Raw genomic sequence first — 20,652 nt, 5'->3', positions numbered from 1 at the left:
GTAAAATTCATACAGAACTTTTAGCTCTTTTAAAAATGTTGCTGCTCAGATGAGATCATGTGTAGCCACATTATTAACTATGGACATAAATACATTGCACAGTGTTTTAATAACTTACTGTCTCACTCACTCACTCATTCATCTAATGCTTAAAATGTGAGGAAGGCAGTTTACATCTAATTTTAATATGGAAAATTATATATATGTTTTTTAGTTTGTAAGGTCTAATTTGTAAAGTGGCTCATGCTGAAAAAATAACATCAACATTTTGCTACATTTAGCTTTAAACAGTGTTTACAGCTATATTTGTTCATATTATTTAAAATATATATTAGATAGTTCAGTCTAAGTATTAAACTTTACACTGAAATGCTAAATGTTAAATCTAAATGCATAATCTAAATCTTAAATGTAAAAACTAAATATTTAGCTAGTGCCAGTGAGAGGAAGTACCAAAATGAAAGCCCCAGATGGTTAGACTGCTTTTATAGAATCAAATAAAGAATTAAACCCAATTTATTGGAGGAAATTAACACTTGGACATATATTAGCTTAATAATAATAATAATAATGCAATAAAAACAAAAAACAAATATGTACTTGAGTTTTTAGTGTCCCCTCTGTGGAGGGTAGGCCACTTATAACCTGTACTATGTATTTATATTTCTACTATAACTACTTCCTAAAACACGTTTGAATGTAAAAGAAAAAAAATATTTTTTTCATTCTGAGAGGTTAATCAAATAAACTACACGTTTTTATCTTTCGTTTTAGCAGTCATTCTACAACCGTCGTGAAAGAAATCGCACTCTCGCGCATGCGCAGCCTTTGAAGTCGGTCGGCTGTCATTTGTGCGCATGCTTAGTGGCAGTTGTTTACAAGTCGGCGTCCTTGTCTTCGGGGACACCCAGGCGGCACTGGCGTAGTTTGGCCCCGAGAGTAAATAATGTCTGTGAAACACGCCATTAGTCGCGGGCTCGAGCTGGGCCGCTCGGTCTTTCAGCTGGGTCTTCTCAAATCCGGTGTCCGAGTCGCAGCAAAGCTCCGAGTTGACCGTTTTCGTGTCGGCCCGTCGGTCCGCACCGCTCAGCCTCAGGCTTTCCTGCCGTCTCGGTACCGCTTCTACCGCTCTTCTCTGCGGGGCTTGGCTGCTCAGCTACAGTCCGCCGGCTTCAGGAGGCGGTTCACTTGCGGGTCACCGCGGAACAGGGCCCTGTGTTTGGCCTTTGGTCTCGGTATCGGACTCATTGAAGAACAGTTCGAGGATGACAGAAAGAGTGCGGCGACATGTCAGGAGATCCAGGTAAGGTATACCGTGTGTTGTGGTATCAACGGCGAATGATTGAATGTGATCCTTCAGTTGTAATTTAAGTTATATAATGACGTGTCTTTGTCCAGTTAAATGTATGAACTATGAAGCTAAAAAAACAAAACAAAACTATGAAGCTGTTAACAACACATTTGTGCCCACTGAGTCATTTCATATACACAATTCTCCAAATGTGTAACAAATGTTGTTCTCCCAAAAAGAATATACAACAATTTGCATTGTCACAGTCTGTGATTAGTACTGACCAAAAGCAATTCCCATTCCTAATGAAATATAAGAAAAACACAACAATATTTTAAAAGCAGAAATAAGTTATTAATGCTACTACTAGTAATGATAATAATAACATACAGCATCTAAAAATGTACCTGAATAATAAATAATGAGATTCTTTACCAATGTCTATACAGCTTAGTCTGATACAAACACCATCTAAGTCTCTTGTGTAAGACTCTCAGAGAATCATTGGCCACCTGTATTTTCATTAACAATTATACATATTAAACTTTTGCAACATCACAGGAAATAAACAGATCCAAACTAAAACAAAACTCAATAAATAAAACAATAACTCAATAAATAATTGATCTGTGTCTAAGATTGTTTTTTAAGCTCTCTGCTTTCATTACCATATTCACATCCAGTATATTATTCAACCAAATCAGCAAGAGAAGAATATTCAGAGTGAACTGACCCTCGTGTCACATTTCGTCATGTACTACTTATTAAATTCTATTGAAATAAAGTTCTGCCCAATAAGTTTGATATTGAAATGTTTCTGTTAATTGTTTTGTGTTGTTGATGTACAACTTTAAAAAACATATCATGTATAATAATATAATATAATGAAATCAATTTGAATTAAAAGCTCCCAAAACTGTATAGGTCTCAAAAAACAAGGAACTTTGTGTTATACTATCCTTTTCCCAGTGTGTCAATATTTTGTATTTTCCCTCCAGGCTGTATTTAGGAGGAAAAGGTTCCAAAGCCCTCTTAAGATGTTCACCTCTGGATATAAACTGGAGGATTACATCATTGGGAACCAGATTGGGAAAGGCTCCAATGCAGCAGTGTACGAGGCTGCAGCTCAATCTGCCTCTCCAAAGGAAAGTGACAGCAAGTGCTCCCTGGTGCAGCTGAGAGATGACGAGGAGGAGGAAGGAGTGAAGACTCGGTCTGTGATGTGCTGCTCGCTACGAAACTTCCCTCTGGCTATCAAGATGATGTGGAACTTGGGAGTAGGTTTTTACAGTTTGTATTGTAGGAAAAGAAAACAACCCTCTGTGGGAAAATAAATCACAGGTACACATCACAGAACTGACTGGTCTTTTTTGATGTTGCAGGCAGGTTCATCAAGCGAGGCAATATTGAAATCCATGTCACAGGAGTTGGTGCCTGCAGCAGCCCAGGCTGTAAAGCAGGGGAAAGAGCATATTATCCTAGATGGGTGAGTATTTTCACTGTACTTTACAAGATCTCCAACATAGTGTTGGCAAGACATTAACAAATGACTCTTTTGTCGTTGCTTTCCACATTCAGACAATTTGGAGTCCTGCCCAGAAGAGTGTCAGCACATCCAAATGTGATCAGAGTGTACCGGGCTTTCACAGCAGACGTTCCTTTGCTTCCAGGTGCACAGGAAGAGTATCCAGATGTGCTGCCAACCAGGCTTAACCCAGCTGGTCTGGGCAACAACCGCACTCTTTTCCTGGTCATGAAACAGTAAGACCTGACATTTTTCATCAAAACTCAATAAAGAGTTGTTTAATACTACAAGTGCCAGAATTCTAAAGGAGGAATATATTCCCAGTATGTTTGCAAATTGTATCCAATGGAGCTTTTCTATTATAGAGTTCTCGCATGATAATAATAAACTTTATTTGTATAGCACCTTTCAATCCTTCACAAGGATTGCAGCTAAACAAACACAACACAGGGTGGAATGAAAAGGAAGTCTAAAGACAAAAAGTAAAAACCCTGTTTTAACTTTGAGATAAAACAAAGGATGCAAATAAAACAGTAAAACACAACACAGGGTGGAATAAAAAGGAGCTAGTTGAAGGCTAGTGTAAAAAGATAATTTTTATTATCTTTAATTTAAAATTATCAGTACAGGGAAAGCACCTCTTTTGCGAGCTGAGCCAATAATAAAATGTGATGTTGACACATTGACCTCCACCCACTTGTTGTCGTCGAGCGTGTCGTCACTGGAAGAGTCATGAGTGCGACGTCCGACACAGGGATCAAACTGAACAATGCCGTACTGTAGATCAGTTAAAAAGACTTAAAAATCCCGAAACACGCCTTAATCTCCAACATTTAGCAAGGACATTTCTAAAATCTCAACACAGAGAGAGATTTGTGTGGAGCTGAAAGGCTTAATCGGCATTGTGTGAACTAATTTGACAATGGTTTAATTGTAAAGGATATTTTTTTATTTTTAGTTTAATAGTCACACACCTCAGCTTTGATACAGTAACACAAACACTGGTCTACACACTGTGTTATTACTACTTTTACACGACAGTAATGACTGAAGGCACATTCACTGACCTTTGCTGAAAAAGTTGATTGTTAATTGTATAAATGGCTGGATCTGAATTTATGATAATAGACACACATCGGTTCAGGTGCATTAGCAGCGTGTCTTCTTCTTTGCCTTAGCTATCCATACACACTGCGACAGTATCTGGAAGTGTCCACACCAGACTGCAGACAGGGCTCGCTGATGGTGCTGCAGCTGCTCGAGGGGGTCGACCATCTGTGCAGACAGGGTGTGGCTCACAGAGACCTCAAGTCAGACAATGTGCTGTTGGAGTTTGACTCAGGTGAAATAAACCTTAGAGGCAAAATCCCACAGCGATGCAGGTAACAATCCGTTTGGTGTTTGACTGGTTTTGCCGCTGTGCAGGTGGATGCCCTCGTCTAGTGATTTCTGACTTTGGCTGCTGCCTGGCCCAGCGTGACTCGAGTCTACAGCTGCCCTTCAACAGTATGTGGGTCAGCAAAGGAGGGAATGCCTCACTCATGGCACCAGAGGTAGGCTTAAAGGGATACGTCCAAAACAAAAATGTAGTCGTATGAGGTATTGACACATAGGGTATAATTAGCAATAATTACATAACGATATATAATTGCAATAGTATTTTCTAAAACACCACAAAAACAAAAGGCACATTATATATTGATGTAATGGTTATGCACTGTGTAAAGACACTTAGAGGCAGAACACATAATTACTATTAAGTGTTTCTCCAAATTTCCGGCGGGCATCTCTTAACTATTTGACAAAACTCACACATATTTGTGTGTTTATAAAGGATACTTGCCAGTAAAACTGTTCTTAAATCTATTGTGGTTGTCTGCCGTAGTGCTCAGTGAGTAGTTGTGATAGAAAAACAAGTTTAACAGTTGACTATAACGAGCCACATATTTATTCATCCCTCAGGTTGTGACTGCTGTCCCAGGATGTGGTGTGGTGATTGACTTCAGCAAATCGGATGCCTGGGCTGTGGGTGCCGTCTCCTATGAGATTTTCGGCAAACAGAACCCATTCTATAGAGCTGTGGGACTGGAGAGCAGCAAATACGAGGAGAAGCAGCTTCCTTTGCTGCCCTCTACTGTTCCTGCTGAAGTGCAGTCACTGATCAGATTACTCCTCAGGAGGAACCCGAGCAAGGTAATGTAGAGCAGGGGTGTGAAGGGTTTCAAATCAGTGATGATTTGAAATAATGATACACTGTCCTATATCTTCGTGTTTTAAACAAATGATTGCTTTGTAGGTTTTCTCTGGCCGTGACTGATAGAAGTGTGCAAACAGTCATTCTTCAATTCCACAATCCTCACTGATGATTTTCCTTTACTCCACAGCGCCCCAGTGCTCGTGTCGCTGCTAATATGCTACATCTCAGCATTTGGGGACGGAATGCCCTCGCCAGTCAGAACCCCATTGACATGAAGAAGCTGGCCGACTGGCTGCTGTGTCAGTGTGCTGTGGTTCTCCTGAGGGGCTGTTGTGGACCCAGTGGGAACAGTGTGGAGGCGGAGCTTCAGAGGAGCTTTTTGTCTAACCTGGAACTGGAGGACCTGCGCACTGCTGTGTGCTTCCTGCTGTATGGACGACAGCTGCAGCCGGCGGCCTCCATACTGTCTGCATAGATGCACTTAAACACATGAAATAAGAGTCAATTGTATGAATAGGCTGGGAAGCTAGAGTCAAAAGTTGCTTTCATATTTACAAAACATCTATATTTATACTATTTTACAATCTTTGCTGCATCTGATGGCTAAATAGATGAGAAAAGCATCAACTACTGTCAGTAACAAAGTACTTAAAGTTCCCATATTAATAATGTATTCAACGCAAAGTACTCAAAGTTATTATTTTTACAATTACAAGATGATCACAAGCTTTAGTGCAGTTTTAGGCATCAACTAGAGAAGATGGTGAAAGCAAATGCAGATCATTTAGATTAAAATAACTATGCTGCAAGTGTCAGATCTCACTGTTTTAGGGACAAGATGAATGAATGTGTTGTGGGTTTGCAGCATGTGTTTTGCACTTTATGTCCCTGATTGCACTCACTCAGAGCCATATGTGTATGGTTTACTGGTGTTGGTTTTGTTGCTAGATTATGTAGAGTACCAATTATATTCTGCTAAATGTATTTGAATGGTTTGAATAGAGTACATTTTTCACACTATCATTGGCCATCAACGGTGGGCTGTTTGGGTCTGAAGATGAGTGTATTGTATATTTTGGATATAATAAAGGTGTCTTTAAAATGGTCTCCTTGATTGTTCATCTTTGGGAAGAACAGAGGAGATGTTGATGGTTTGTCACTGGGCATCTGTCCATCAGGATGGTTCCCATGTTCCAGACAGTAAATATAAAGACGTGTAACTGTTTTACCACCAGATGGCGCTGCTCACATCCAAGCCTCCACTTGGTGGCGTCAATCATTCTGTAATGTGCAATCGAAACTTTTCAACCAGCATTCTGGTTCTTTTTTTAGTGAGCCAGATCATTTGGCTCAGCTCACCAAGATCTTTTCACTGGTTCCCAAACGGCTCTTCTTTTCACTTATACCTTTTATAATTCAGCCAAATATTGCGCTCTTTTCACTTATTTTGTACACATGATTCACAGCATTCAGTCGCTGCATGCATGGAGCACAGGCAGCTCAGAGATCATCATCATATCGTAGTGACTTTATATTACTTCACTTGAATTAAAAGAGCCGACTCTTTGTACCGGCTCGTTCGCGACCGACACATCACTATTATGAACTTTACCCAACCTTATCACTGCGGTCAAGCCAGCCGTGGTTCGCGTTTGCCTGATCAAATCAGCCGCACGTTTCTTTCTAGTGCGCGAATCTACTAACGTTTAAGGTAATCGTAATGAAACGGCACTGAAGAGCTGGGAGTGACTGTGAGGAATTCAAGATTCATACTGCTGGACTGAGTAGTATCCAGCGGCAGCCCCGGAGAGCAACAACCGGGAACAACACCCCGGCGTTATTTATTTATTTATTTATTTGTTTATTTACTTACTTATTTATTTATTTATTTTAAAAAAAATGTACACACCGAAACAGAGGATTCCGCCAGAAAACTCAACGACGAAGAAGAAACGAAGAGAAAACTAGAAAGTAGTGAACTTAGTACCTTAGTTCCCAGACTACCTGCATGAATAATATGAAGTACTTTTACTGTGTACTTTTTGAGTAATCCTCTGCCAAAATCCTTGACAGAGGACAAGGCAATCAGAAGGAAGGCAAAACAGTGTCGCTAGCAAGACTAGTAAAGAGCAGGCTGGTGCCTGTGGAGTTAATCTAGAATGCTCTATTGCACATACAAAATACTATTAACATTTTTGCACATTGTTAAATAAAAAATAAAAAATGTAAGTATACTTAAAAATTGCCTTTTTCAATGAAACAATATGAACACGTTCAATCATATACATGTAGTTATTTAAATTTTAAATCACACAAAAATAAAGTAAAACCAATAACTCAAAAATCAAACCAATAAAGTATTTCATATTATTCATGCTGGGAAGTACTAAGTGCAATAGTGTGTGAATCATGGACTTTTTATTCGAGGTCAAAGTTGGACAAAATAGACTTAATCATGTACTCTGTTAAGGATTTTGGCAGAGAATTACTCAAAAAGCACACAGTAAAAGTATTTCATATTATTCATGCAGGTAGTCTGGGAAGTACTAAGTTCAATAGTGTGTGAATCATGGACTACTTATGTAAAATAAGCTTTTTATTCCATGTCAAAGTTGGTCGAAATCTACTTAATCTTGTCCTCTGTCAAGGATTTTGGCAGAGGATTACTCAAAAAGCACACAGTAAAAGTACTTCATATTATTCATGCAGGTAGTCTGGGAAGTATTTAGTTCACTACTTTCTAGTTTTTTCTTCGTTTATTCTTCTTCTTTGAGTTTTCTGGCGGAGCCCTCTGTTTCGGTGTGTAAACAAAGTTAAAATAAATAAGTAAGTAAGTAAATAAATAAATAAATAAATAAATAAACAAACAAACAAACAAACAAATAAATAAATAAATAAATAACGCCGGGGTGTTGTTCCCGGTTGTTGCTCTCCGGGGCTGCCGCTGGATACTACTCAGTCCAGCAGTATGAATCTTGAATTCCTCACAGTCACTCCCAGCTCTTCAGTGCCGTTTCATTACGATTACCGTAAACGTTAGTAGATTCGCGCACTAGAAAGAAACGTGCGGCTGATTTGACCAGGCAAACGTGAACCACGGCTGGCTTGACCGCAGTACCTTATCGGGATATCGCGTCATACAAGCGACCATGTTCTCGCTGTGGAGAAACCTGAACAGAACCCGCGCTGTGTCAGCGGACTTTTCCTCACTGCGGACTTCTCGCAGCGACGCTTTATGCGTAAAAAACACCAGGACGTACTCAGGGAAACGCTACAATGTTCCACCCAGCGCCGAGTTTGTTGCACGCGTGTCGGGGATCCCCACCATGGCCAAACTGCCTTTCCAGGAGACGGCGGAGGGGCTTGACGCTGCGTTTGTCGGCGTACCCATCGACACCGGGACTTCGAACCGACCCGGAGCGAGGTGACGTAAAAGCAGTGCCGTGCACAGACATTTCAGGGCTCAAGGGCTCTAGTGAAATAGTGGCACCCCCTAACAGTGTACAGTCAATACGACCGAGTATTAGGGCCAAACTGAAGACTAAAGTCATAGTATTATGAAAATAAAGTTGTAGTTGTTATTCGAGCAAATTCTCAGATGTTCAGCTGCAACCAAGTGTCAAGATAAGGAAATAAAGGAGATAAAGATATACTTAATATTTTTGTCAAATCAGCACCATGTTATCTTTAGCATCAGGACTTTGAAAGGATTGTGCAAGAAACTGAGTCTGTTTGGAAGAAAGACTCACACAAACACATTTTGTGGAGGAGGAAATGGCTGGTAGTGTTCGACTGCAGGCTATCGCTGGTTACATCTGTGTTCTGTTGCTATTTAATAATAATACATTAGACTTAATTCACATAATATTACGACTTTATTCTCATAAAATTAGAATTTTTTTACCACTGTTTTTATTTAAATTTTATCACCATAAAATACAGCTTTTTTCAGTCATAGTTTGCATAAATTTCCACTTCCACAAGAAAAAAAAAAAAAAAAATATATATATATATATGTATACATTAACAAAAATACTCATACTAACACACCTACACACAAAGATGCTCATTGAAACTCATTCAAATCGCTATTTTTTATGCATCATGACAAAAACTTGGCAATTTATCAACAGGATGTATGGAAGGGACTGATACATAAACAAAGATATAAAAAAAAACAAAAAAAAACAATTTGTATAGTGTTTATGAACACATTTTGGTGCTCTAGGTGTGTTAACGTAACGTTTTTGAAGGCGCGTCTAAGGGTTAATAATAACAGCAGCCCAAATTGTCACAGTTTTAGATTCAAACATGACACAACATGCCTCCCGTACAGGTTTGGTCCCCGTCAAATCAGAGTTGAGTCTGCCATGCTGAGGTCGTACAACAGTGGCACCAGGGCGGCGCCGTACGAGTCCCTCATGGTAGCTGATATCGGGGACGTCAATGTGAATGTGTATGACCTGAAGGACACCTGCAAACGCATCAGGGAGGCCTACAGGAAGATCCTCGCGACGGGCTGTATCCCTCTGACTATGGGTGAGATGAGTCATTAAAAGAGCCATAGGAAATGAAATGCAAGCAGTTAGAGCGTCAAATGTTGAGGGAGTTGTGATGTCTGCAGGTGGTGACCACACAATTGCATATCCAATCCTGCAAGCCATTGCTGAAAAGTAAGTAGTAAGTAAGTAGTAGGAATAGTTTAGTATGTTTTTGCTGGCCAAAACCCATCAGATAAGCAATTTATCATAAAAATGTATTATTACAGTAATAAATCTGATGAAATAGGTCAACAGTGTAACATCTGCAGGAGTAGACGGTGTAATGTTTGTAGATAAATACCTTGAAAACACATTTGTGCCTCACACTGTCTTCTGTGTGACATCTAACCAGGCATGGACCAGTGGGCCTGGTCCACGTCGATGCTCATGCTGATACCAGTGATGTGGTCTTGGGGGAGAAGATTGGACATGGGACTCCTTTCAGACGCTGTGTGGAGGAAGGGCTTTTGGACTGCAAGAGAGTGGTCCAGATCGGCCTGCGGGGTACAGGCTACTCTGCAGATTCATACGAATGGAGCCGAGCCCAGGTATTCTGCTTAGAAACCGTAGATCTTCTTCATACACTTGCAGAGTAATGATGTCGTTCCAGTTTTCTTGCATAGCCAACATAAAAATTAGAAGTAAAAAGTGTAACTAAAAACATAAACTACGTTTTTTTTAAAGTGTATGTGGGTGTCGAGTATGTGGTGTGTTGAGCTCGATGGTGATTAGACAAATGCTGCAAAAAATTTCACTTCCGCAGAAGCTCAGCTTCTCTGGGAGTCAATGGAGCAGTGGGCGGGCGCAGACGCTGGGCTTCTGCATGATGATTGGAGGAAATGTCTGAAAGGCGGGAACCAGTTTTTGACTGAAAGCAGGGGCGCCTTTTCTTCTGTAGATTTTGCGACAGACGTCCGTCGACAAATAGCTGCTTGTTATTTGCTCAGCGATATGTAAATATTGCGTTTCCTTGTTCTAGTTGATTCTTTATGTAAGAATTTATATATAAATAACTGGGCCTGAAATGAGCTTCCCCTGTTTCAAAGACCTTCAACCGTTCTCTCACAGAACTTGCGCTCCACAACGAAAGTATACACACTATAGTAGTAAGTGTTTCTTGGACTTATGCCACAATGTAAAATGACATAGGCGTGTTCCCAGTCTTTATGTTTGTAATGATAACAGAATTGATTTTTCACCTTCATTATTGCTGCACAATGCAAAAGAGAAACAAAAGAGAACAGATATTCCTCATTTGTATACTGCAGGGTTTCCGTGTGGTCCAAGCAGAAGAGTGTTGGTTCAAATCTCTGGCGCCTCTGATGGCTGAGGTCAGAGGTCAGATGGGCAGTGGTCCAGTGTACCTCAGCTTCGACATTGACGCTCTTGACCCGGGGTTTGCTCCGGGAACAGGCACACCAGAGATAGCAGGGCTTACTCCCATCCAGGTAAATGTGAAGCAACAAGAGACTTCAAGTCTACCACTGTCATTAGTGATTACTTCATTGTAACATCTTACAACAGAATCACGCCCTGTATAGGTATGTTAAGAATTGACTTCACCACTTCCCCCGTGTGTTTTAATTACATTGGGGAAATCTAAATAGAGGAATAAGAGTGGTTTTTCGGGATGTTTTAACAATGTTGTCAAAATAGCACTCATCTTATGATAACAGTGAACAATTGAGAAAGTGAAAACCTCTGCCATGAGCACTCCATTATCTCACAATAATAAAACTTTATATCCAGATTTTTATCTGAATAACCATAGCTATGGACAATATCGGCAATACAAAACATGCATAACACAATACAGATAGCACAATGTCACTTTGAGTACCACAGCTGCTAAAACTACATCATTTCTCACTTGAATATCACTGCCACTGGTCATTTTAACTCAATACTATATATATACAGTATATATATATATATATATATACTGTATATACATATAGATAGATAGAAAGATAGATAGATAGATGGATAGATACTTACATATGTATAGTCTATATATATTAGTATACACAGTATTTTCTTAATATCTCCTTATTTTCTTTTTCCTTTATATTTCTTTATATTCTTTTTCTAAAAGAGTTAATGACTAAATTTGCTCTACTCATTTATCAAAGTTTACAGTATGAATATTAACATATTTTTGTCATCTTGCTGTGATTCAGGGAGTTGAGATTATCCGAGGCTGTCGTGGTCTGAGTCTTGTTGGGTGTGACCTGGTGGAGGTGTCTCCACCGTATGACACCACAGGTATTTGACACATTTCATTTTTCATCTGAACATATACACAGTATATACACTAAATCTATGTTACCAACCACCATTTATACTTGTTTTTTTCTTTAACAGGGAACACTGCATTGACCGGTGCCAACCTCCTCTTTGAAATGTTATGTGTGCTCCCAAATGTTAAATATCACTGATCTGAATAGACCACACATCACAGAACGATAATAATCACCGAAACCTTATTTCCAAATGCTGTACTGCTGAATAAAGGCCTGTACATACTATTTTCTCTCACAGGGCTGCGAGAAAAGAATGACGTCATTATTTTTTGCACAACTTGTTTGGGAGTTCTTGCAGCTTGTTCATCATCTGGGCAGAAGTTCTTGTCTGGTATTGTGTGATTGGCCAGAAATCTGAAGTGGTGAAGGCAGAAATGTTGTCATTCCCCATGAGAACTTCCCAGTTCAAATTCTGTATTCATAAAATAAATATTGCACAAATATACAGTGATTATAGTCTTTTGGTTTTCAACTAAAGATATTGTCTTTAGGTAACATTCAAACTCTTTCAGACAAACACAGAGTTTGTTTCTTTCTTCAATTTTTTAAAACTTTGCTTAACATATAATAAGGTTGCTTACAAAATGCTTATTTGTGTTTTGCATTGGTCTTTAGGAAACAAAAAAACTACATTTTCAAACAAGAGTTTAAAGTCACAGATGATATTATCCATAATAAATCAGAATAAAAGCAGTTTACGGTAGTGTGTACACTTCCAAAACAGATGAGTGTCAGTTTCAGCATGGGGAACACAGTAAAGCATTAATATCACTTTTAAATTTAACCAGTGAATTATTGTTAAGGAAACTTCCTTAACCGTATTGACTAAAATACATTTTGCGACAGAGTCGAAAATTATTATTATTATTATTTACAGCACAGGTTTTATATTTATGTGGTTGATACGGAATGTTACCACCACCACACGAATAGGAGTGACAGACGTGCCTGATGACGTGCCACGGTGAGCGTGTGATGTCATTTCCGGCTGTTCTGTGTACGTCCCATTGCTGTACCGTACTTCAACTCGGACAATTTACAGTTACTTTACTGAGTAAAGTTTACTCATAAGTGTGTCTCATCGCCAGCTGTGTATTTAAATACGCTACAGTTCCAACAGCTCTCTTTTTCTTCATCCGCAATTAATCTACGTGTCTCGGCTTCACATCAAATTAGCAGTTAGCTTTAGCGTAGCCGTTAGCGTTCGCACTATCGTGTGCTTAATTATTTCCGTGCCTCGTTTAGTTGTTGTATTTTGGTCGCCGAAAGCGTGGCTCGGTTTTATTGTTCTATTGTTTATTGTTCTAGTTGTTACTAACGTTCTGGAGTTGGTGCCGTTTAGCTGCTTAAGGTTCTCCAGCAAGAACACCTGTTGACCAGGGCGCTCACTGAGAGTGCCATGGGATAATGAATATTTGGTGAAATTCAATTTTTAAAGTGAAAGCAAATGTCGTCGGTTAAGATAATATCCTTATACCTCGTGAGGTAGTTTGAGTAACTTAATCTTATAATATGTACATGTAATTAATGGCACAGAAGGAGCTTTTTCAGTGTCAAATATTGTGATTAATGTATTACATGCTAAAGATTTTATGATCTAGAACCAAAAAATGTGTGTGAAATCATGTCATCCATATTTATTAGTATTTCGAAAGAAGAAACGTTTTGAATTACAATTTTATTTTTGGTCAATTCTTTGGTCAAAATGGAGATGAAGATATGAATACAGTAACTCAGGATTTATATCTGTAGTAGTCTATGCTAGGCATTAGTCTAAATATCGATTTGGTGATATAATGGTCCTTCCTCATGCAATGCGATAATCGATACTCCAGGGCAAATATGGATATTTCAATTAATACATTAAGGCGCTCTTGAGTAAACTGTCCCTGCCAGTTTCACTCAACGAACATCGCTACTTGATGTCTCCTCATGGTGGCGCTGTTAAAATGAATGATGGGAAACTTGGGCTGAAGTTAACTGGCCGAATGAGAGAAATCCTGCACTTTCCTGCAAATCCTGCACTTTGTCAGACAGATGTCGTGATTTATCACTATATGATTGTCTTGCAATATATCACAGATTCTGTGAAATGATTGATATCGTGGGCCATGTATCGTATCGTGAGTTACCCCGTCATTCCCACCCCTAGGCTACGCCTCTGAAAGAATGGCTGATATACCTATTCAGAATAATATTAAGTGTACAGAAATGTTAGTAAAACAGACATGTTTTGTCATGATTTAAATCGTGTTGGGTTGCAATGGTTTGCTGTCTTTAAAAAGTGGATGATCTTGTCGATTGATCTTAAACTGCAGCCTATTGAGATTAGTCTGCCAGTAGAGGGTATTAAAGGGTATTAAAAATGCCCGTAGAAACTGTAATTAAATTAAAGTTTATTATGATGTTTGAGGTATTACATACAGTATTTGGGTATTAAACACTGTAAACTGTATACTTTGCGAGACTCTTGACTCCAAACACTAGCGTGAGTGAGTCAAGTCACAGCAGATTTAGTTTATGTGAGCAATGCAAAGTATCCTGAACTGTTTGTTGAAGGATGCTTTGGTTTCTGGACCTATAATAATGGTTTGAGACAGTCTCCTACAGAACATGCTGGACACAATTTTTCCAGTCATTTTGCTGATGGTAGACAAGGGAGGAGTCCTTTAATCACACCACTGTGGTCAGTGAGATGCTTCCCATATTTATATACACTGGCAAAAAATGAAATGATCCTTGTCTTGTATTCTAGATGAGCCTGAACAGCGCTGGAGCAAATTTCTGCTCAGGAGCTGGTTTATTTTGTGACTGAGATTTAACATTCAGTAGATGATTGTTTTTTATTTCTATAGCAATGACCTTTTTCTGTGTGCTGTCTTTTAAATGATTATTATGTGCCATACACGTTATTCAGAATGATGTAGTAGCAGATTTGGACAGAGTGTGTTTTCACCTTCATCTGTTTGTATGGTCTCAGTTCAAAGTACAAATGTGAGGTCAGAAAAACTTTTAACTACAATTTTTTTAATGCACAAATCATGATCTAACTTGAGGGTGTTTCATAACACCACAGCATACCAACCAGTTTAATAAGCCTGTTCCGTTCATCTCCCTTTTAGCCTATTATGGTGAGAGCAGCTCCTCTCCATTTCTATTCAGGGTTCAGCTTTTAATTGGCAGCAGCTGTGTGATCGCTTTACATTATGGGCACACAAGCTACTGACTCCAGTTCTGACAAGTACAACCATGTATTTCTATCTTGTATTCAGGACATGGCTCTCATTTAATTTAATTTAATTTAATTTAATTTAATTTAATTTAGTCTCTCTCTCTTTTTTACTTGATGCTTGATTTGGTCATTTTGTATCCACTGCATAGAGAAGCCATTTCAGTCTCTGGTGTAATGCGTCCTCTCATGCCAGTAGAGGGCACTTAATGCTCATGTATACTGTGTTCTGATATTAATATCAGGTCAATGGTCAAGGTGCAATTGTATTTAAAATTTTCTTCCTGCCTTTTTCCTTCATTAAAAAAACCTGTAATTCATTAAAAAAAAAAAACCTTAAAGGAGGGGTGTGAATGTTTCTTCCATCACTTGAGAACATTTGAATGTGTAAACAATAGTTGAGGAAGAATTTAGAGCCTTTCCTTGATAACTAGTGGGGTACTGTAAAAATATAATTCTATACCACTGGAGTAGACTGTTACTTAGTACTTTTACTTGACTGCTGTACGATACTATATGTTTGACTGAATGTACAGTAGTTTACTTTTAGCCTTAACCTTTAATCCTCAGTGGTATGGAAACACATTATTTTAACAGGTTTAGATATTGCATTATTAGACGAAGCTTCCCAAACGTATTCATATTCAACAACAAGAATGTAGCATAAAATTAAAGAGATTTAAAATACAAATTAAATGAGACATCAGAACAAAGACTGTGCAATATTATGCACAAGTCTTAAACCACTTAAACCAAAGTGTCTGGTTGCATTCTAATACAGGGACAATATTTGCATTATTATCATTAACAGAAAAGCTTCGACAAGCTGAAGTGTATTTGTGAGCAGGACACAGTCCCTCTTAAACCCGGAATGGAAACCTTATTCATGTCATTAGTAACACATGTGTTTCTTCTACTATTTTATGTCGGAAGTTCCTGCTGTAAAAAAAAAAAAGGTCTCTTTCACCAGGTTAATTTGAGACATGCTTGCGCATTAAATACATTTTGGAAGGTGGCTAACATATTAAATTAAATCACATCATGTCATTAAAAATGTCAAAGATCACAGAATTCGTCCAAAATAGCATCATTATTTTTGCACCAGCAAGGCAAGCAACAAAGCCAGTGTTCACTTAAGACTATTGCACAGTACTCTATATATATTGCCTATTAACTCTGCACTTTTACTTTTACATTTTAAAGGTCTAATGTGTAATGTTTTAGAGGGTTTATTTGGAGGAATTGAATATACTACCCCCTGATTGGTTTCTGATTGGCAATATTTAACAAAGGATGCTGGCGTATTGATATTATATTATTATTAGTGTTCTATTTTGACTTGATTATATTTTTATTTCATATACACTTTTGTATATATTTTGGTTTGTTGAAAATAAAACCTTTAATTCTATCAAATGTGCCTATTCATTTATCCAAGACTGCAAGTGTGTCTACTAATGTGCACAGTTTAAAATAATATTAGTTATATGTAATGAATGTCGTCATGTTAGGTTGAACCAAAAGAATGTTTTATAAAAGTTGTATAAAAGTGCTGGGGGAACATTCTGGGAACCAAAAGACCGTTCTATAAAGGTCTAAAGTAACCAAATGTGCAACCGAAAACTAATGTTAGGGGAACGTTAGTAAAACTTTTCATGTCAACCACAGGAGAACCTAGGGGGGAACCTTCAGGGAACGTTCCCAGAATGTTCTGGGAACCAAAAATTGTTGGCTGGGTTGGGAATGAGATGAATGAGGGAGGAGTATGTGGAACTGATGTCTCACCATATCTTACACCCTGCGCCTTTGGATGTAGAGCATCAATTTTCTAATTGTATTTATTTTTGTTGTCACCATACCTACTTTTATTTTGAAAGACTTAATATCATCACCACTTGTGTCTCTGTTGCAGTACCCTCAGCACTATCCAGTGCTACAGGCAGACTTTGTTGTTGCATTACTCAGGAATCAACGACACATGTGAGAAGAGTGTGGTCATGTAAAAACTAACATGGGTCTGCAGGGTGGCGTATTGTACCCACACTGGGATTAGCCGTCTTCGCTTTCAGCACTCCCTGAATTCCACTCCGCCTTTTACATTTTTTCCCTTGTAGCTCTCTCTCTCTCTCTCTTTCTCCCCCTCACTCCCTCTCTCTCTCTCACACACACACACACACTCTGCACAGGACTTCCCTGTGACTTGGCAAAGCTGCATTTAGCCCAAGTACCTACAAGTTTCTGCGCGCACGGTGGAGGGAGAAGCGGAGTCGGGAGTCGCCACAAACAAAAACGCATAGAAGGATCTTCTTCTTCTTCTTCTTTTTCTTTTTTTTTAAATTTTTAAATAATTGAACCTGTTGATTAAGTGTGAGCGGCTGCGGGACGCAGAGGAGCAAGCCGCGTTTGTTCGCAGAGCAGAAAGCCTGAATAGGTGCAGGCAACACACCGCTGCTTCAGTGGGCAGGAGGAGTGAACGAGGCACGTCGGCTTTCTTCTTCGCCCAGCATTCGCAGCCTGTGCTGGGTTGGTGGAAACATGGGCACTTCGACCTGCAGTGGACTTATCCTGTCCTTGATGCTCACATGCCAGCTGGTTACTGTAAGTGACCTCAGACTTGCACTTCTTTTTCTTATCACCACTTTTCTGTCCTTCTCTTCTCCTGCACACGGTTTGTGTTAAACTTGCCCACAAAAGTGACTCATTCCTCCCCATAGGTCCAGTCAAACTCACGATCCACTCACTCCCCCTTTTTTTATCCCCAGAAATGCACATGTATACATGATCTGTGTTGATGTTGCTATTTGTGGTGAGTAAATAAATAGTATGGTGTGTGCTGGTGCAGGGGCTGCTCACTTGAGGAACAGATTCCAGTGCACACAGTCATGTACCTCAGCAGCATGTACTGTTACGATGCTTTTAAAAGTAATATGACAAACTAGAACCTCCTGTTGAGTGAAGGCGGGCTAAGTTTGACCACAGAAACAAGCTATTCATAGTCTCCCTGCAGTCCTCATCTCTTTAAACCTGGTCAAACTCGGGCTCCACGTCGGCATCAACACATGAGTTTTAACATAACGTTTGTGTGTTTGAACTTTGAACTTTATTCCATAGCAAATGTGCATTTGTATCTAGTTGTTGTTCCTCATTTGTGAATTATAATCCTGGAGAACTTGGAGCCAGCCAGAATAAAAGTTGCTGGTTAAAACATTGAATCCACTTGACCAGCGCCAGTCTCCTCCATCCAGTCTCTACTGAAAGTAGATCCATTTTGATGATGTCCCAATATGTTCCTATTTATTTATGCAGGTTCTAATTGTTTAGTATACCATAGAGCTGTAAATAACTCATATCCTTTTATTTATTTATTGTTTTTTTTTATTTGTAAATTAGAAGTTAAGGAAAAGAAAGGAAACGGTAACATGAGAGAAGCTTGAACCACAAGTGTTTACCGCTTATGCTTCATAAATGACTGCAATGATCATTGAAACGTTAGTTTGGGCTTCAGTACACAGCCTCGTGCACTGGAACTAAAGTGTAATTCACGATTAAAAGAGTCTGACACAAGTTTACTTTGCTACATCTGTGGGCTGAATGTGACGTAGCTTATGGGATTCAAGCCCCCCGTCCTCTCTCATCCGCTGTAGTAATTCCGTCTGGTCTCTCACCTTAATGCCCCCCAATAAAGAGAGCTGTCACGGTTCAGACGGCCTATTTTGTGACTGATCTGTGTTGATTTGATCTAAAGCCAAGTCTCTCTGAATGATGGGACACATCTCAGATGACAACATATCAATCTTTCACCTGCTGTATATAGATCAAGTTACACTGTCAGAGTTTTTATGACCTCAACAGTTTATTGTGTAAAATCCAGCAGTGGCATACTAGTGAGTACTGCGTTTTCTGTGGATTTCATCATGTGTCACTTAGTGCACCGAACTCCCACTATGTGCATCCTGAAAGGCGTCACAGTACCATTCATCTGTGAAAACTCTCCATTCCCTAAAGGTCTAGTATCATCTTTAGTTTGCTGACACTGGAAGGTAACAGGAGATGACCCCCCCCCCCCCCCCCCCTTGATCCACTACCTTAGTGCAGGCCAACAATACCAGTGTAATTGAATTATGTGGAACACAAGCATCTGTTTCTTGCATTATGACTTTTAACCACAACAGGCACACTGTATCTTGATTCAATTAAGTACACATAGTGGTTGTTACTACAGGCCCCCCTGTTATCGCTGCTGGAATGTCGAGGTCATGAGCATCAACTCAAACAATCAAGGACAATAATAAACTCTCGATGGGTCAGACGTCTCATCTCAAATGCACAAATGAGTACCCAGGCCCCGCTGTGAGCCACCAAGAGTATCTGCAGAGTGTGAGAAACGATCCATGGCCATGTTAGAGTGTAATATTGAAATAATGAATACTGCTGCTCTACTAGTGTTTTTTTTTGTTAAGATAAGTTGATGGTGTTTACGTCTAGTCATACCATTGCTTGTGTGACACCAGACCCACCAGTACTGACAGTTATTGGCATGGAGATCTCTCCCAGTATAGACTCTTACGAGTGTCCCTTGATTGCACTGGGGGTTGGATTGGGTTTTTTTTGGGGGGGGGGGGAAGGGCGGCCTGGATTCCTATGACTATATAGTCTGTAGACTGGTCCCATTTGCATAAACTCTTCTTGGTCTTCTTGTGTGTATTCCAGCGTCATCGTCCTTCATTAAATGGAGTGATAGTTGTGGGTGGTGTCGGTACGGAGCGTTGTTGCAGACCCCTCTACTTCGTGTTTAACATCCATTCAAAGTCAATGAAGACTCAATGGAGTTGCAAAGCACAGCCGTGCAAACATCAACTTCACTCCCCAGTTTGAACAGTGAGGAAAGTCTGCTCCCTCCATACCCATTCACATAATTGGTTGAAGACTGGGTTCAGTAAACATTGCTTTGTTGAATTATAGCCCCAGGGGAGAGGCTGTCTTGGCTTATAGGACAATGCTGAGCTGAGGCGGCTTGCCTCCTCCTCGAGCACATTGGTTCGGCATTTGTTGACTCTGCAGTGAGGTGTGACTTGGGCCGGTACAGTGGTCAGAGAGATGAGGACTATGGACTTTGGTTTAGTCACAGCCAAGATGAAGTCCCGCAGTACAGCTCCCTGGGTTTTTCCCCACTTTTACTTTTTTACTTTGTGTAATGCAACTCTTTATTTGGAGTCCTTTCACATGTAACATCTGTTTGTCCCCCTCAGAATGGAAGGGAGCCTCAGGCTGGGCCAAGTTTTGTCTGTGGCCTGTGAGAGGCACATCCTCCTGTGCCTGACTTAAAGGACAATTGCAGAATTTTGCACTCGGAATGATGTTGCAGTGTTTGATATCATCAAGTGATATCTAGTGGCTGTATTCGTTGCTGCGTTAGTTACCTAGTGTACAGTAATGCAGTTGAAACTTCATTATAACGTGTGGGTAATTCTGTTAACTTGGTTTTGGAAAATGAAATGTATTAAATATGCATGAGCTAAAATATTTGTTTTATCTTCCTCTTTGATGTTTGTGTCCAATATATGAG

General features: G+C 39.5%; 3 protein-coding genes across 11 annotated transcripts in view; all 3 read left to right on the top strand.

The window, feature by feature from the left end:
- The first annotated feature begins 858 nt into the window (after nucleotides 1-858).
- Nucleotides 859-6,118, top strand: pink1 (PTEN induced kinase 1). Its single transcript, XM_058644136.1, has 8 exons — nucleotides 859-1,303; nucleotides 2,290-2,568; nucleotides 2,674-2,777; nucleotides 2,870-3,052; nucleotides 3,995-4,158; nucleotides 4,242-4,369; nucleotides 4,779-5,009; nucleotides 5,201-6,118. The coding sequence occupies exons 1-8, from the start codon at nucleotides 947-949 to the stop codon at nucleotides 5,486-5,488; spliced, it is 1,734 nt and encodes a 577-aa protein (XP_058500119.1). The 5' UTR covers nucleotides 859-946; the 3' UTR covers nucleotides 5,489-6,118.
- Nucleotides 6,119-8,035: 1,917 nt separating this feature from the next.
- On the top strand, nucleotides 8,036-12,308 carry agmat (agmatine ureohydrolase (agmatinase)). The gene is made up of 7 exons (XM_058643233.1): nucleotides 8,036-8,437; nucleotides 9,350-9,552; nucleotides 9,638-9,686; nucleotides 9,907-10,102; nucleotides 10,823-11,002; nucleotides 11,735-11,819; nucleotides 11,919-12,308. The coding sequence occupies exons 1-7, from the start codon at nucleotides 8,163-8,165 to the stop codon at nucleotides 11,990-11,992; spliced, it is 1,062 nt and encodes a 353-aa protein (XP_058499216.1). The 5' UTR covers nucleotides 8,036-8,162; the 3' UTR covers nucleotides 11,993-12,308.
- A 4,932-nt stretch (nucleotides 12,309-17,240) lies between these two features.
- The window catches only part of hspg2 (heparan sulfate proteoglycan 2), an 86,330-nt gene continuing 82,918 nt past the window's right edge, over nucleotides 17,241-20,652 (top strand). For 4 of the 9 annotated variants that reach the window (XM_058643038.1, XM_058643040.1, XM_058643037.1 and 1 more), the window contains exon 1: nucleotides 17,241-17,684. In XM_058643038.1, the coding sequence (XP_058499021.1) occupies nucleotides 17,622-17,684 (63 nt within the window). In that variant the 5' untranslated portion in view covers nucleotides 17,241-17,621. The remainder of the gene's footprint in view (nucleotides 17,685-20,652) is intronic. The other 5 variants (XM_058643041.1, XM_058643042.1, XM_058643039.1 and 2 more) reach the window with 3 other exon arrangements.

The sequence above is a fragment of the Solea solea genome, chromosome 11 (assembly GCF_958295425.1).
Source record: "Solea solea chromosome 11, fSolSol10.1, whole genome shotgun sequence".
In the NCBI taxonomy this organism is placed as follows: domain Eukaryota; kingdom Metazoa; phylum Chordata; class Actinopteri; order Pleuronectiformes; family Soleidae; genus Solea; species Solea solea.
The sequence above is the reverse complement of the archived record's forward strand: the minus strand, read 5'-3'. Positions and strand labels throughout refer to the sequence as shown.

Excerpts from the sequence above, each read along its gene's own strand:
- pink1 (XM_058644136.1), top strand. The coding sequence starts at position 947 with ATGTCTGTGAAACACGCCATTAGTCGCGGGCTCGAGCTGGGCCGCTCG. Across the intron at positions 2,569-2,673 it reads AGATGATGTGGAACTTGGGA|GCAGGTTCATCAAGCGAGGC; the intron begins GTAGGTTTTTAC and ends TTGATGTTGCAG. Across the intron at positions 4,159-4,241 it reads GCTGTTGGAGTTTGACTCAG|GTGGATGCCCTCGTCTAGTG; the intron begins GTGAAATAAACC and ends GCCGCTGTGCAG.
- agmat (XM_058643233.1), top strand. The coding sequence starts at position 8,163 with ATGTTCTCGCTGTGGAGAAACCTGAACAGAACCCGCGCTGTGTCAGCG. Across the intron at positions 10,103-10,822 it reads ACGAATGGAGCCGAGCCCAG|GGTTTCCGTGTGGTCCAAGC; the intron begins GTATTCTGCTTA and ends TGTATACTGCAG. Across the intron at positions 11,820-11,918 it reads TCCACCGTATGACACCACAG|GGAACACTGCATTGACCGGT; the intron begins GTATTTGACACA and ends TTTCTTTAACAG.